We start from the raw sequence: 16672 nt of genomic DNA, 5'->3' as shown, positions 1-16672 counted from the left end.
CCCTTGTCAGCACTGTCTTGCCGGCATGGACATTTTATTATTTTTATTAATCTGTTTTTAATGTTTTGTATGACCTGTTGTTATATTGTTGGAACTGTTGTTCACCGCCCTGGTTTTTAGAAGGGCGGTATATAAATAAAGTTTTATTTATTATTATTTTATTCCCGCCCGTCTGTCTCAGGACTCAGATTGACATATTTTCTCTGTCAGGTGCCCTGCATCTTTAACAATTTATGTGACAGGTTTAAATTCAAACAGATGACATTTTGACTGGATCCTGTGAAAAGCTATATATATTAATTTTTTTTCTTTTGCTGTATGTCTTCAAGTCAATTCCAACTTACGGCGAACCAAAGGTGAACATATCACAGGCTTTTCTTAGCAAGATTGGTTGGGGGGGGGTTACCTTTAAGACTGAGAAAATGTGACTTCTCCAAGATCACCCAGTGGGTTTCCGTGGCTGAGTAGGGATTTGTACCCTGGTCTCCAGAGTTGTAGTAGCCCTGTGCTCAAACCATTATACCACACTGAGGTTATGTTGTACATTATTGTGACCTTGCCAGAAAAAGAAAAATTGCAAGTTGTGCAGATTTTATTTTCACCACAGTACAGTTAAAACTGGAGCTGGGAGAATTTTCTGCATACCAGTGGGAGAGCTCTGGGCAGGTTTTAGAGTGCAAGAATAAATGGAGCACTGCTGTCACTGCACATGAAGTGTGGATTTGTGGGCTGAAAGCTTGTTAAACAATTTGCCAGTAGGATACTTGTTTGAGTTATTATTCCCTCCCAACAAGTAGGAAAGGGTCAGTGCCTGGCTCTCCACAATTAACAGATAATCCCGAATGAATAATAGAGCTGAGTCTCCTAACAAAGGAAATCCAAATATTCCAACAGTTTCAGCTAAAGAGGGCCTTTTCTGTGGCTTCTCCCAGTCTTTAGAACTCACTCCTAAGGAAGGCAAGATGGCCCCATCTTTGCTCTCCTTTCATTGGTAAGTTAAAACATTTTTGTGCCATCAGGTTGTTGTTTGCCACCTTGACTCTCATTATTGAGAGAAATATGAGATATAAATTAATAAAGCAATAATAATAAGGTATGGGGAAATACTGTTGTAAACTACTCCTATTCAGTCATTCATTGGTGTTTCACAGAATGTGTGGAGGATGAGTGTACTAGTCCCAGCCCCTCCATTATTTCTCTCTTCACATAGAGATTGACAATCTGACAAAGAGAGCTTTCTTCTACTCCTGGAGGTTCTTTGAGCAATTGGGAGCTCAGAAAAATCTAGTTTCTGATAACATAGAAAGTCCCAATGGGTAGAGGAGACTTTCTTCTTCAGCTCATGTAGAGCGCAGTAGTAGAGAGGTTGGACGTAATGCAGTTTCCTCCACCCATTTTCTGTTCAACATCTAATGAATACTTGAAAACTGCTAGTTTCAGATCTCCTCTACTTGACTAGAGGAGGAGCAACTATAGTGAAGGCAACGGTGTGGTAAGAGAGAGAAGAAAGTCTGTCTATAGACATTAGGCAGAGAGAAGCTTTTATTTCTTGATAGGAATGGGACAGTTGACCAAAACAGACAAGCAGGAAGACAGACCCTTTGGTATTTGCTTGACAAATATGCACAGAAACAAATAGAGAGAGCAGGAAGTCTTTCAATTTCCTATATAAATTGTTTGCTCCCCCCTGCCCCCCATTCTCTAATGTAGAGTGAAATTGAGAAACTAAAAGCAGAAAATGACCGGCTGAAGTCTGAAAATCAAGGCAGCTGTAGTAGGACCCAGTCTCAGGTTTCCATTTCATCCTCTCCAAGGCAATCTATCGGTCTCTCTCAGCACAGCCTGAACCTCACAGAGTCAGCTAGTCTTGGTGAGTACATAAAAGGGTAGCGGGCAGGTTTTATCCTGTAGCCATTTATAAATAAAAACTATGTAGATAGCTCATGGGTTAGGTGTGAAAGTGGAAAAGCTGGAATAAACCCTTCCATTACAATACTATCTGCTCTATCGTCCTTTGAAGTGTAGCATTCTAGTTATGACTTCAGCTACACTGAATCATATTCAATCATCTAATTACACCCATTTGTTAGAGCTAAGATTTTTTTCAAGAGAAACCCTGTGTTGATCTTTCTGTAATCTTCCTTCGTCTCCTTAGCATTCACTTCAAGTTCTGAGACATATATTTACATTATTTTATAATTTGCATGGATTCATAAATGTGTTTATTCTGTAATTTGAAAACTGACAGTGTTCACAGAATTAAACATTCCAAAAATATCAACTTGTTTTACTTGACAAAGATAAGGTAGAAGGGGTTAACCAGGGGTGCCTGGTTAAGTCTCAGAAGCCAAAACAGAGATAAGAATCTTTTTCAGTAGCTGAGAAGAATGCTCCAGTGTTTTTGTGTAACACATTTTGTTTCTCAATGGCCAACAAATAAATAATAATTAATTTATACATGTGCAGCTTTCCACTTTCCTTGGTGAAGAATTATGATTGATAAGCCCAGACAGAGTAGACACAAAGCTCCCTACATTTACTGAGGAGAGTAAGTCTAAGCCATTCTTTCTAGCTCTTTATATGAATCTAAAAAAGAGTTTGTGTCTTTGGTCCACAGATATGCTTTTGGATGATTCCAGTGATGGTTCATCTCGGAAAGAAGGTGGCAGGCATGTTAAAATAGTTGTAAGCTTTCAGGATGAAGTTAAGTGGAAAGAGGTGAGTCTTTGATTACTTAGTCAGGAAAAGTAAGGTGGTCTTAATAGAGCGGGTTAAAATGCCTTTAGTGCTTATATAGTAGTTTTATTGGAAAGGGAACCAGATAGATTTCTGAGTTTAGTCCTTGTGTCCATACCTGTTAACTCTGCTGTCTGCAAGAAACGGCGTCAATATCTGTAATGTCTCAGATAACCAGACCTAGTTGTCACTGAAGTGGGAGACTTGCGTCTTTAATGTAACACTTCAGACTACAGGCAAAGGTTCATGTTAGTGTTCTCTTTTGGGGAAAAAAAATACTGTATCCTTCATTGTTAATTGCCATAAAGTCTACTTATGGTGACTATGAATTGGAGACCTTCAAGGCACCCTCTCAGCAACAGCCCTGCATGTCCTGAAAACTCAGAGCTTTGGCTTTACTTGATTCTTCTATAATAGTCTTCCTCTTTTCCTGCTACATCCCACTCTTCTTGTCTTTTCTAGTGATTAATGGAAATCAGGAAAATGGGTATGTAAGAATCCTCCCCAACATCTAGTTCTCTACATGCAGAGATTTCCCCCTTCCCACTGAGGTTTTAATCAATTTCAACCTCTGAAGTGGTATAGTCAAAGCACAAGCGTATCAGGTGGGAACTACTCCTAGGAAATGACTAATTAATGAGGTCTAATTTTTGTTGACAGAAAAATATCATGTATAGTTAGAATGTACAATTAGAAAAGCTGCTTAGAGCCAAAGATAATGATTTTAAGGCACCCTAGGACGGACTCAGTCCGTGCTAGGATTAGAAAGGGGCATCTCTTCCAGATGCCCCTAACCCTAGCACAGACTGAGTCAGTAACAAATGGCGGCAGCCATTCCACACGGCTGCCGCCATCTTGACATAACGGACGCTCTGCGTCCGCACGTCGCGTGGTGGAAGTGATGCCGCGAGTGTGCAACTAGCGCCTCACGGCGTCTCTTCCAGGGCCCAGAAAGGAGTGCGATTTTCGCGCTCCTTCTGTGCAGCATCCGGGAACCGCGCGGTTTGGCTGCTGCGGTTCCCGGATGCTGCAACCGGCGGCAGCGGCAGACCGCCGCTTCTCGGCGGTCTGTAATGCACCTAAGTTACAGAAGTCTGTAATGCTGATTGGGATGGAACTTGAGATATCTGGCCAGCAATTAGAAAGGCTTCTGTTAATTCAATGTGTTCATGACTGAAATAGTCTTTTCTCAAAAGGCCCAAGAGAATAGAGTTTCTACAGGAATGCATGATATAATCAGCCAAATGTTAACTCTTTTCCAGCTCTATTTCCTTGCCCAGCTTTGGGTTTGTTTGGGGTTTTTTTGTTTGGTCTGTCTGTCTGTTTGTTTGTTTTCCTTGTGCTTTTTGTCTTCCTACTTATGGTCTCTTGGCCATTTCCTTCCTAGAATGAAGAAAGAGGGCCTTATGTAATATTGGAATTATTTGCAAATTTTAAGGAAACTAAAAAGCATACCCATGCTTTCATGAGTGTTTCCATTCTCAGAAAGTTTTGGCATAGTTCCCATTAAGACTGCTTCTCTTCTACCTTCTTCCTTTGCTGTTCCTGATGACATGACTATGATTGCAGTTCTAGTCTAGACTCAATGCCAGCAGCTGTGGGTGTTTTAAGTGCTGGGAAGTCCAGACCTGCTTGTGCTTTACAAACTTGGAATGAATAAAAGGGAAATTCAACTAAATGTGCACACAGCTTTGAGGAAAGAGATTTTCATGATCTGTCATGTAGAAGTTGAAAATTGCCTTATGGCCTTTTTCTTGTTCGTTGTTTTTAAAGTAACTTTAAAAAACCCCATAATATTAATGGGACATGATCCAAGATGTAGATCAGGTGCGCAGGGCAATGAGACAAGCACCTGTGTGTCAACAAAACTCACTTGCCAAATTTAGAGGAGTCTTGCAGTGTAACATGGAGAACATATTTCATCTCATTTACTGCAGATTGCTTTGGCTGCTGATTATCTTTCAAGTCTAATCCAAGGTGTTAGTATTTACCTACAAACAATTAGTTGGATTCAAAACTGCACAAATGAGATAAATTCTGGCAAAACTGCACAAATGAGATAAATTCTGGCAGTGATGCTTTTTTTAAGCCATAGTGCTAAATACCCTAAAGGCAGCAGATCCTATATGATTTTGGAAACTAAGCAGGATCAGTCCTGGTTAGTACTTGGATGGAAAACTGTCGACAAATACCTGGTGCTTTAGGCTGTATTTCAGAGGAGGGAAACTGGCAAAACCACCTCTGAGTATTCTTGCCTAAGAAAACCCTATGAAATTCATGGGGTTGCCGTAAGTATACACACAACTTAAGGCACATACACACACATAGTGCAAGATATAGTCTTGCACTGTGTGCAGTCTCTTTCCTCAAACCTGTGTTCACAAGAACATTATATGGTAACATATGTTCTTTTGCATGATTACACAGTGCCTTGTACAAGGAGAAAGCCATCTGTATTTCCATCTTCTTGTCTAGTCAAAAGAGTTGTGTTTGATTAGGAGGGGGAGAAAATCCCAGTCGTAGAAAGAGGTAGAAAGAGGAGATGCACACATACAGGACTGTTCATTTCAGCTTAGGTATTTGCATCACAATGTCTGATAGATCATGGTAAAATATTTTACATATGTACATTTGCTTTTATGCTTTTAGGATTCTAGGCCTCGCCTCTTTCTGATTGGCTGCATAGGAGTCAGCGGAAAAACCAAATGGGATGTTCTGGATGGAGTTGTTAGAAGGCTTTTTAAGGTAAATAGTGCTTCCCTCACTATTCCTAACAACATTGCCTTGAATGTTATCTGATTGCTTCCTTTTGATTCAGAACTCAAACTCTGCTGACAGGCTCATCTTCATTGCATGAGTAAGCATTGCTGACTTCACTGGCATTGCTCATATCTTTGGACTTTATAATTCTAAAATATGTTAAAAGGTAAAGCTTAGATGGAGATTTCTCCAAAACTTAGTTTATTTAAGTTGTGCCAGCATGATAAAGAACAGAACACACATTAAACAGTGCGTTTTTCTTTATAAATCCATATTTATATGATTTAATGATATGCATTTATGAGATATCAGTTTATATTTGCTGCAGTCTATGTTTTAAACTACTGCTTTGTTACTATTTTATTATTTTATTGCAACATGTCAAAGAGAATACAGGATGACACAATAGAAGATAGTTATTTTCCATTATGGTTAAGAATTCTTGGCCTTGGATAAAGGTTTCAATCTTACTTAACTTCAGATTAGTAAAGTAATATCAAAAAGAAAGATTACATTATATTACAGCATGGACAGTGGCAAATGGCACATTTTTCTTGACATCTGTCTTACCACACATCTCTGCCTTATGCATTGTGATGGGATTGAGCAACTTCCTGATGTGGGAGAGGTGTACATTGTCTCCTTCTCAGATTCTGATGATACTCTCACCCAAGTCTGCCATTTCTGCTGGGAAATATGATGACTGGGGCATAACTTTTGGGAAATAGGCTGTCCTGCTAGGATAAACTGCCTCCCAACAACAGTGCTGTATTTGGTGCAAAGAGAGGCCTGGGGAACCCACAGAAATGTCCAGGGATATGGGGTACATACATGACTATTACGTTATAGCTTGAAAACAGGGATCTAAGAAGTGCCTTGCTGGATCAGATCAGAACTTCATCTGATCTAACACTTTTTCCAAAAGTAGTTTGTGAGATGCTAGTGAACGCTCACCATCAGGGAATGAAAATTACGACATTGCTTGTTGTTTTCCTCAAATAGCTGGCACTCAGAAATACATTACTTCTCATATATAATGATTAAGGGGTTTTGTCCCATCAACTCCAGGTTTACATATGTGGTCCTCTGATTTAAGTGTACAGTGATTTACATATGTATTCCTCTGAATTAAGAGTACACTTGTAAATCCAGTAAGCAATTAGGAGTGCTAGTGAAGTAAATGCTGAATTCTCACAAGTCTCTCCTGATTTGCAGTGTGACTTGTTCAAAAAACTGAGTACCGTTTTCATGTCCACACTTTTTCTCAGGTCATTCCAGTATTAAGTCAAATGGACTAGAACCTAAGTGTCAACTTAAAAATGGGCAGTAGATTTGGGTTTCTTTTTCCACATTGTGTTTGTTAATATGTCCTTCATTATAAGGATTAATTCATTATGAAAATAAAAATATACTTGATTATTATTATTATTATTATTATTATTATTATTATTAACAACAACAACATTTATTTATATCCCGCTTCTTCCGTTTGGGGATCGAGGCGGATAACAACAGAGTTTATACAATACACAATATAAGAACAATAAAACCCACAAAACCCTTACCCAACACTCCCTCCCAAACTATAAAATTAACATAAAACATGATTAAAATATATAACAATACTACACTACAAAGTTATTCTACAATCTGCGAATGACGATGAGATATAGTAAGGAGGACGGGTAGAATCGGTTCTGAGCGGTTATCACTCAGGGAAGGCCTGCCGGAAGAGAAAGGTTTTTGTCGCTTTTTAAAAAGCCTCCAATAAGGATAATTGGCGAATCTATTCCAGCAGGTCATTCCATGCTTTAGGAGGAGCCGTAGCAGAAAAAGACCTCCGGAAGGTCACCGCCAATCTGATCTTTTTTTGGATGTAAAACATTTTCCCCAGAGGAACAGAGTGTACAGGAAGGATTATATGGGAGGAGGCGTTCCTTCAAGTAGACTGGACCCAGGCCATGTAGGGCTTTGTAGGTAATAACCAACACCTTATACTGAGCCTGGAAGCTAATTATGAAGTTCCTGTATTAAAGACTCAAAATTCAACAGGTATATTTACTTTTATTTATTGTTGTTTGTTTGTTTTTCTGTTTTCATAGGAATACATCATTCATGTCGATCCTGTGAATCAGCTAGGATTGAATTCAGACAGTGTCCTGGGATACAGCATTGGGGAAATCATTCGCACAAGTAGCACAGAAACACCTGAGCTTCTGCCCTGTGGCTATCTGGTTGGTGAAAACAACACCATCTCAGTGACTATCAAAGGTAAATTATAGGAGATCTGTTTCTTATAGCTTTTTTGTAATTACAGGTCTTGTGAAGTTTCATCATTGAAACCACCTCAGAGAAGCAAAACAAAGTTTAATTAGCTTTCTTCCTTTCTTGACTAAATTGCGTATTTTTTAAAGTTGCATGTCATTATTGGTGATCACTTTCAAATGTAGCCAAATTCCTGTCTAGTATCATATGCATTAAATATTTTCTTTCTGTACATAAATTGGAAGGCCTTATGTATACAAAATACCTAGCTCTTGCTTTTATATGTTATCTGGCACAGAAGGAACCTGATTTTTATACATGCTTACTCAGAAATAGGGCCTGTTGAATTTAAAGTTCTATAGGCATGGCAAGTAGTTGTTGCTTGGAGTTGGGATTCAGCAAACAAAGAGGATAGGTGTGCTCTAAGATGGTCAACTGTTTATTCAGTGTTTAAAAAGCCCAGTGCATCACTGCCTCCTTATATAAGAAACCAAGAGATGCTAACACATATCTTAGCTTTGATAGCAACCATCCAACCACCATAATGAAAAACTCCCATATGGTCAGTTCCTACGACTAAACTGCAGTTGTTCCCATGAAGAGGACTTTAAGGCGGAGAATGACTTACTGTCCAAACAACTAAAAGATAGGAGTTATCCACAACAAGTTATATCCAAAGGGTTGGCAAAAGTGGCTGACAAATCTAGACTGGAACTTTTGAAAAAACAACATAGACCACAAACTAATCACCTACACTGCACTCTGACATTTAATCATATAACCAAGGATATACAGAAGGCTATACATAAACACTGGCACCTGTGAGAAAACATTCCTGGATGGGAACAAAAACCAGTGATTTAATTTAACAGAACCAAAAACATCAGGGACTTAGTTATGCAGGCCGATTGTAAAACCTTAAGACAAACTGCTGAGAATACTGTGATGGGTCGTCTATCTCAGCCATTGTGAACCCATGACACATGTGCCAGAGCTGGCATGCAGAGCCCTCTCTGTGGGCATGCGAGATTCTCACCGCCGGAGAGAGGAGGGAGGGAAAGGAAGCAGGAGGAGGAGGAGGAGGAAGCAGTGGCAGTGGTGGTGGTCTATTCTTTCATCTAAGTTACATTGATAAAGATGTTGAATATCACTGGGCCCAGAACAGAATCCTGTGGCACCCCCATAGCGTCAACCATCCTCCAAGACAAAATTCTACAGCTGAACAACTCGTACAGTAAAAATAAAGTTCTCCCTATTGGCTAGGTAGAATCTATTTTCTTGTAATTTGAATCCATTGGTTTGTATTCTTGTTTCTAGAGCATCAGAAAACAAGAGTGCTCCATCTTTTGGATGGCATCCCTTTAGATATTTAAAGATAATGTCATGTCTCACTCTCCTCTTCTCCAAGGTAAACATACCCAGATCCCTAAGTCATTCCTCATAAGGCTTGGTTTCCAGTTCTTTGATCATTTTGGTTGCCCTTCTCTGGACATGTTCCAGCTTGTTACTATCTTTCTTGTGTTACCCCAAAACAGGACACAGTATTCCAGGTGTGATCTGACCAAAGAAGAATAGAGTTGCAGTACTATTTCTCTCGATGTGGAAACTATATGAATTAATGAATGAAACTTTATTTTTATACCGCCGTTCCTGCGATCACGGCGGTTTACAACATATGATAAAAGACAAAATACAAAATACTATACTATTTTTGTCCTTACTCCTCTGTAGCCCATTGCACTTATGAGGAGATTTGGAAGACATACAGAAGCCTGCAAGGGAAACAGGGAAATCCCCATCTCCTGCCCTCCTTTCTCTGTCAGAAGCTATCTTGTCAGCAGGCTGGAATAATCCCCCTGTGCTCTCAAGTAATTCTGTCTCCAATTACTGGGCTCTCAAATGGTTGACGGATGGAAAACCAACCATGTGCAGCAAGCCAAAAAGCAGTGTTCATTTTTCTGCCTTATAGCCTTATAGCAACCTGGTGGTGTTTAAGAGTTTGTAGGCTCAAAAAAAAAATAAAAAAAAAAAAAATAAAATAAAATAAAAAAGGGGGGGGACATGGTAAGGTAATACTAAATTTTAAGAATCAGCACATGATATAGATATTATTCTATGACAGAACTTTCTTTCAATCTTTTTGTGGTCAGTTAACAAAACATTTACACTTTCGAGATATACAGCTGTTCATACAAATGTTTAATCTTGATTATTGGTAGCTTGGGTGCTAAACATTCCATTTTCATGTAATCTCTCAACTTACATTCCATCTGCTAGCTTTTAAGAATTGCTGGCTTTGTCTTCTGAATCAGTCAGCTGTACTTGCTGACACCGCAGAAGTGTTCTCCTGTGGAAGTTCTTTTGCCAGAAAAGGTATTGTTCCTTTTAAATGCAGATTTAGTTGTTGAGTGGTGATTGCTGTGTAGCCAAAATGCTGCCATGGAGAAACAACATACTTGGAAAATCCCCAAAGTTTGCAAAAATACAAATTAATTTTTTAAAGACACCCAAAGGAGCCAAAAAACCATAATGATTACCAGGCCTATTCAGTTGCCATGGGAATTTATTTTTTGCTTGGGGAAAACCAAGACAAAGGAGAATTGAACACTAGTGTAGTGGTTTGACTGTTAGACGAGGACACTGGGAGACCAGGATTCAAATCCCCAATTGGCCATGGTAACCCTTTGGGTGACCTTGAGAAAGTCACATTGTCTTGCCCTCAGAGGAAGGCAAGAGCAAACCTCCTCTGAACAAATTCTACCAAGAAAACCCCATGATAGGTTTGCTTTGGGATTACCATAAATCAGAAATGACTTGATGACATACAGCAATAACAACATCAAGGTCAATTGACTGGAATTTCCTGAAAGGAGAGATAGGCCCAGTACAGAGCGCCCTGGTTTGCTCCGCAAGGAAGCCGCAGCGGACATACCGCACGGCTCCCTCACAGAGCAAAAAGAACCCATGAAAAGTGGGTTCTTTTTGCAGCACCATAATGATGCCGCAGTGCGCCAATGGCACACTCGTGACGTCATTATGGAGCTGTGACGTGCAGACACTAGGCGTCTGTCTCATCAAAATGGTGGTGTCCATCTGTACAGGGCGCTGCCATTTTGACGCCCTCGTCACATGCTAGGGTTGAAGCACGTGTGGGCGCAGCGCCTTCGGCCAACTTCTAGCACATGATGAGCGCGTCCTATAGGCCTGTCTGGACTGGGCCATAGCTGACTGGCTAGAACCTAAACCAGAGCACTTATTTCTGTTATGATGTACATTATGAGACTCTTGTTTTAAAGAGCAAATGATGTTAGCATTGCTTGGTAATGGAGTAACACATAGGTTGTTCACATTACTTAAGAACTTTTTGATAACCCCTAAATATCTTCCAAGGTGACCTACATTTCAACATTACATGTTTTACCAAAAATGTAACAAATTTACTGGTAATTCATTATTTTGTAAAAAGCACATGATTGTGTTTTTGTCATCACAATGAAACATACATTACATGTGATCTCATTAGCTGTTAGTTCCAGTCTCTGATTCAACAGACAATAGCATTCCAGAAAGGACAAAAGTATTTTGTTTGTTGAGGAATTAAGGAATATTCTTTCAAAGAGAGTGGAAGAATGATTTATATAAGTACAGGTGGGGATATGCATAAACAGTGATTGTAGATATGTGCCTGAAAATCATACAAAAGTTCACAGTCTGCCAGCATGAATATGAAGTTTTGCAGATGATGTAGTCAACATGTATGGGTCTCCAAGTGATGTTGGAGAAAATGCACATATGGATAACCTCAGTGGCATATTGCAAATATTTAAAAACAGGATACATTAGAGCAAAGGTCTGTCTAGTCCAGCATTCTGTTCACGTCACAGCTAGCCATTTGTCAATGAGGAGCAAGAGGTGAATATAATTATCAGTAAAAATATAAATGGCCTACATGGGGATTTCATACAGTACAGTTCATGGAAGAACATGAAACTGATACCTATTCAAGACTTGAGCAATATACGGAATCTCTTATGATGCAGTTGTCTTACCAATATTCCCTACTCTTTTATGAAAGTTTGCATATTTACCAGTCAACTTGCAGTGATCTGTATACATTATCAGAGAATGTATACATAGAAATCTGTATATATTATCTCCTTTCTTCCACTTTGTTTCAAGTAGGAACCACATCTCATGAGAAAAAGATGTTTTATTTTTTTCCCTTTTAAATAAAGAGTATTTTCTTATTCAAGAAATGGTACTTAAATAAGCATTTATTTAGAAACCACTTTAACAACCTTTGTTATGGGGAACTGCAGAGAGTATCTCATGAACTCGAGGTTTAAGTATTATTGATTTTCTTTCTGTGAAAGCTATAATTCTTTTGGATTTATTTGTTTAAAAGAAATGCTACAAACCATGCCCACCAAATGCATTTGTTGCATAATTTTCTTCATCTCTTTCTGTTAGGTCTGCTAATCTTTCTTTCATGTCCTATAGGTGTAGGTGATCCTGGGGTTTAAAACCCTTAAAACGTTTCAATTAAAATCCTTAAAACTGTTCAAAAATAACTTCAAATTTTTTTCAAAAAATAAATGCCCTCTGTTTATACAGGTATCGCAGAAAATAGTTTGGATTGCCTGGTGTTTGAGTCCCTGATTCCAAAGCCTATATTACAGCGCTATGTGTCACTGTTGGTGGAACATAGGAGAATCATCTTGTCTGGTCCAAGTGGCACAGGAAAGACTTACTTAGCCAATCGTCTGTCAGAGTATATGGTACTTAGAGAAGGCAGAGAGCTGGCTGATGGTGCTATTGCAACTTTTAATGTGGATCACAAGTCTAGTAAGGTGAGCATACAGAAATTAACTGTTTGCAAATGAAAACAAATGTATCCCCTGAGCAAATGGTTTGGTGGGGTGTTCTTTAGGTCACATTGAGAATACTAGCACACTCTGCAAGCAAAGCATCCTTATACCTTGACTTGAACAGGGATAGAGACAACACTTTGCTTGAAGAGAGTGCTGGCGTTCCTTCTCAATGTGTGACCTAAAGAAAACATTACTAAACCATTTTTTCAGGGGACCTCTTGTAACCACCCCTTGGTCACAGAAAACCACTATCTGGTGAGGAATGGCACTCAATTACTAGTTCCATGTACTTTGGAGACTCCTTTGTTTTCTTCTATAGCGATACAGCTGCATCTGCACTGCAGAAATAATCCAGTTTGACATTGCTTTAACTACCATGGCTCAATGCTGTGCAGTTCTGGGAATTGTAGTTTATTGTGGCAAGAGAGCTCTCTACCAGAGAAGACTAAATAACTCACCAAACTACAAATCCCAGAGTCCCATAGCATTGAGTCATGGCAGTTAAAGTGGTGTCAACCTGGATTATTTCTGCAGAGCAGATGCAGTTTATATCTGTATCTCTATCTACACAACAAAGTTCATGGACTTGATAGGCATGTGGAGAAAAAAAGAATCTTGGCTGCTTATTAAAGCCACAGTTGTCAATACCAAGCCTCTTCTTGCCTCCTTTTGTCATCTTGGCATTTAGCTGCTGCTTTTCATACATCCAGCTCTGTTTGCTGTCCAGAAACCACACTTCATTCAGTGATCAGGTCAAGATAGGTCTGAGGAGGCAGTATCATTCTTGAGACTTGTTGTGGGAGGAACAAAAGTCACTTTTTAAAAAACAAGATACCAAATTTGCCCAAGCTGTAGTTTTTAATTCTATTCAAAAGTTTATTTCCTCTTAAGAAATACTTGGGTCTATGTGATTTACTATTACTTCTTTGAATCCTTCTGTGATTTCCAAAAGCCAATTTTTCTCTTTCCCATCTACATCCCAGGAACTCCGTCAATATCTTTCCAACCTCGCTGACCAATGTAATAGTGAAAATAATGCTGTGGAGATGCCTCTGGTGATCATCTTGGACAACTTGCACCATGTTAGCTCCCTAGGAGAGATCTTCAATGGCCTTTTGAACTGCAAGTACCATAAATGGTAATAGCATATTATATCTAAAACGTTCAGAACAGAAAGTGTGTTTCATTCAGGAATTCCCTGAAATTATTGCAGAACACATTGGGGTGGATCCAGATTGTTACTTTAATCTAGGTCCCAGTGAAAAGTCAAGCATGACGTTTGTTCCATTGTTTTCAATGAGGACCAAGTAAACTAATTGACAATGGACCTCTACACACAAAAAAAGTTCCCACTGAGTTTAATGGTGCTTCTCTAATAGATGCTATATTAGTTTGGCAACAGCCTAGTATGAATAAAAATGCAACCCAAGATTTGGTTGTTACTTCAGATTAGTATATGAAATTCAGTTTCCTCCTCCTCCACAACTTCATTTGTGCCTCACCTTTTCCCCACAACTAGCCTCTGGATGGCTTACAAATTAAAATAAAATACAGTTAAAGTGTGTAAAAGGATGACATTAAAATGAGATTAAACTATCAATAACATTTAAAACCACTGAAAACATAAGTTACTGTACTGTAAAATAATAAAAAGACATTTAACAAAACAATAAAAACAGTATAACACCTTCTTAAAAATCCCTTTCTTTAAAAGCCATCAGTTCTCAAATGTGTCAAAATAAATAAATAAAAGTCTTCACTTTAAATAATAAATATTTAAATACTTCACTAGCTTCCCTAGGAATGACATTTTGGAGTCTTGGTGCAGACACCAAGAAGACCCAATCTCACATCTTCAACCGTTACATCCCTTTGACTGTGCTACAACTTTGGTTACTATTCATCACTCCTATCCTTCAAGGTCCCCTTGCAGCCAAAAACAGAGTGCTCTTCATGTCTTTAGACTCAAAGTAAGACTGTTATTGACCTTGCTTAGAGCTGAGTGCACTGGGAGTTACAACCTTATTGCACTCACTTTCATCCCCAATCAACATGGGCAGGGGATGTGTGCAACCAAGGGAGAACGCATTTTACGGCACACCACATTATCCTCAAGCCGGCCCTATGCCATCACCCGTCGCCAGGCCGGCCCTAATCAAGGCTCAGTTGTGTGATTTTGGTCTGGCAGAAAGCTTCCGTCGGACCAAAATCACACAGCTCAACCCTGAATGGGAACAGCTTGGAGATAGACGATGGCTTGGGGCCGGCTTGAGGACAGTGCAGCATGCGGTAAAATGCGTTCTACCTCGGCCGTCCGCATCCCCTGCCCGTGCCCAGATTGGGAACGAAAGTGAGTGCGATAAGTTCCTTAAACAATCATTTCTGAGCCTCCATTGATTTTTTGTTAACCCTTACTCCATACTTTCAACCTCTTTGCATCCCTTTCCTGTACAGCTTTGCCTCCTTCACCTATTCTGCCCTTGAGTAATATTTCTTGACAGATGGTAAATAAAACTATTACAGCAGATTGGGCTCCTTGCTTCTCATTCTAACATCTGTGCATTCCCTCCCCCACCCCCACCCCCCAACTTGACCCTCTAGGATAGAGAACAAACAGGGATCAGGAAAGATACTGGAAGACCCTCCTCCCATTTTATCCCACTTAAATTCCAAGAACTGGGGTAACTCAGGCGGGTACAGACCGCCAGAAAGAGGCAGCCAGGAGCCGCCTCTCTTTTCTGCATAGCCGCGCCACAGCAACCAAATTGTGCAGCGCGGCTACACGGAAAACAAAGGAGCGCTGAAGAGCGACTCCTTTTAGCACTGCCGCAAAATGCTGGCGGCGCGAGCACATGGCTGCTGCCTGGGTCCATCTGGACAGCACACAGCAGTGACGTCATAGCTGTGCACATTGTCTGGACGGTGCTGCAGTGCTATGGCATCATGGCGATGTGCTAGGGTTGCGGGGCGTGTGCACATGCTGCCCCTAGGCAACCCTAGCATGTTGCCGTGATGCCACAAAGGGCCTGTCTGTCCAGGGCCTGAAGTACCCTTTTTTATTATTTTGCCTCCCAAGTGTCTGTAGTCCCCCTTCTCCCATCTCCAAGATATTTCACTGTATTTAGAGATTTTTTCAATCCCACGCTTCCAATCCTGAGAGGCCTTATCTGCCTTTTAGGATACAGTTTCATAGAGATTTCTCTTTGAATGTGGTGTGTAGAAAATATTTTCAGGAAATATTCTAGGAACATGTCTGACAGGGCCTGACTGTTACATCCTACTGGCTAGAACATCACTTTGGCATGAGTGCTGGACACACTGAAAGGTCAGAGAATAAAAGAGGATTTGCGAGTGCTACTGGCAAATTACCTCTCCTGTAGTACCTCTTGTCACTCAGGTTGTAATTTCTCAAATCCTCTGTCTGTTCAGCAATCTCACCTATTTCTCCCACTCCATCTTCCAGGACACCCAGTCTATAGCTCCAGGTGAGGAATTACCCTAATAAAACTCAGTTCATACTCTCTCACAGATTCTACTTTTTTCAGCCTTCTATGTGATAAGCAGATTATCTGTTTGAAATACTTTATAACACAACAGAAATCCAGCCACTATTAAAGTGAGGTATCAGAGTTGCTAAGTTCATTCACACCTCAGTGGTAGTAAGGAAAAGATGAAGTGATCAGTTAAATGTTTTCTTGTTGTTTTTTTTAAGGAGTTTTTATTTACTAATCTGTTTCCCATAGTCCCTACATTATTGGAACAATGAACCAGGCAACGTCCTCTACACCTAACCTTCAACTCCACCACAACTTCAGATGGGTACTGTGTGCCAACCACACTGAGCCAGTCAAGGGGTTTCTTGGTCGTTTCTTGAGAAGGAAGCTCATTGAAACAGAAATTGGTGGCCGGATGAGAAATGTGGAATTGATAAAGATCATAGATTGGATTCCTAAAGTCTGGCAACATCTCAACAAGTTCTTGGAGGCTCATAGTTCTTCAGATGTTACTATTGGTGAGACTTTGGAATTATCTCTCAGAAC

At 39.9% G+C, this 16672-nt stretch overlaps 1 protein-coding gene across 11 annotated transcripts in view; it reads left to right on the top strand.

The window, feature by feature from the left end:
* Positions 1 to 16672, top strand: part of NAV2 (neuron navigator 2) — a 783367-nt gene that overhangs the window by 747854 nt on the left and 18841 nt on the right. For all 11 annotated transcript variants that reach the window (XM_042439006.1, XM_042438987.1, XM_042438971.1 and 8 more), the window contains 7 exons: positions 1711 to 1870; positions 2618 to 2718; positions 5386 to 5481; positions 7599 to 7767; positions 12376 to 12611; positions 13616 to 13770; positions 16376 to 16644. In XM_042439006.1, coding sequence (XP_042294940.1) covers positions 1711 to 1870; positions 2618 to 2718; positions 5386 to 5481; positions 7599 to 7767; positions 12376 to 12611; positions 13616 to 13770; positions 16376 to 16644 — 1186 coding nt within the window. The remainder of the gene's footprint in view (positions 1 to 1710; positions 1871 to 2617; positions 2719 to 5385; positions 5482 to 7598; positions 7768 to 12375; positions 12612 to 13615; positions 13771 to 16375; positions 16645 to 16672) is intronic.

This window comes from Sceloporus undulatus, chromosome 1 (assembly GCF_019175285.1).
Source record: "Sceloporus undulatus isolate JIND9_A2432 ecotype Alabama chromosome 1, SceUnd_v1.1, whole genome shotgun sequence".
Taxonomy (NCBI): domain Eukaryota; kingdom Metazoa; phylum Chordata; class Lepidosauria; order Squamata; family Phrynosomatidae; genus Sceloporus; species Sceloporus undulatus.
The sequence above is the reverse complement of the archived record's forward strand: the minus strand, read 5'-3'. Positions and strand labels throughout refer to the sequence as shown.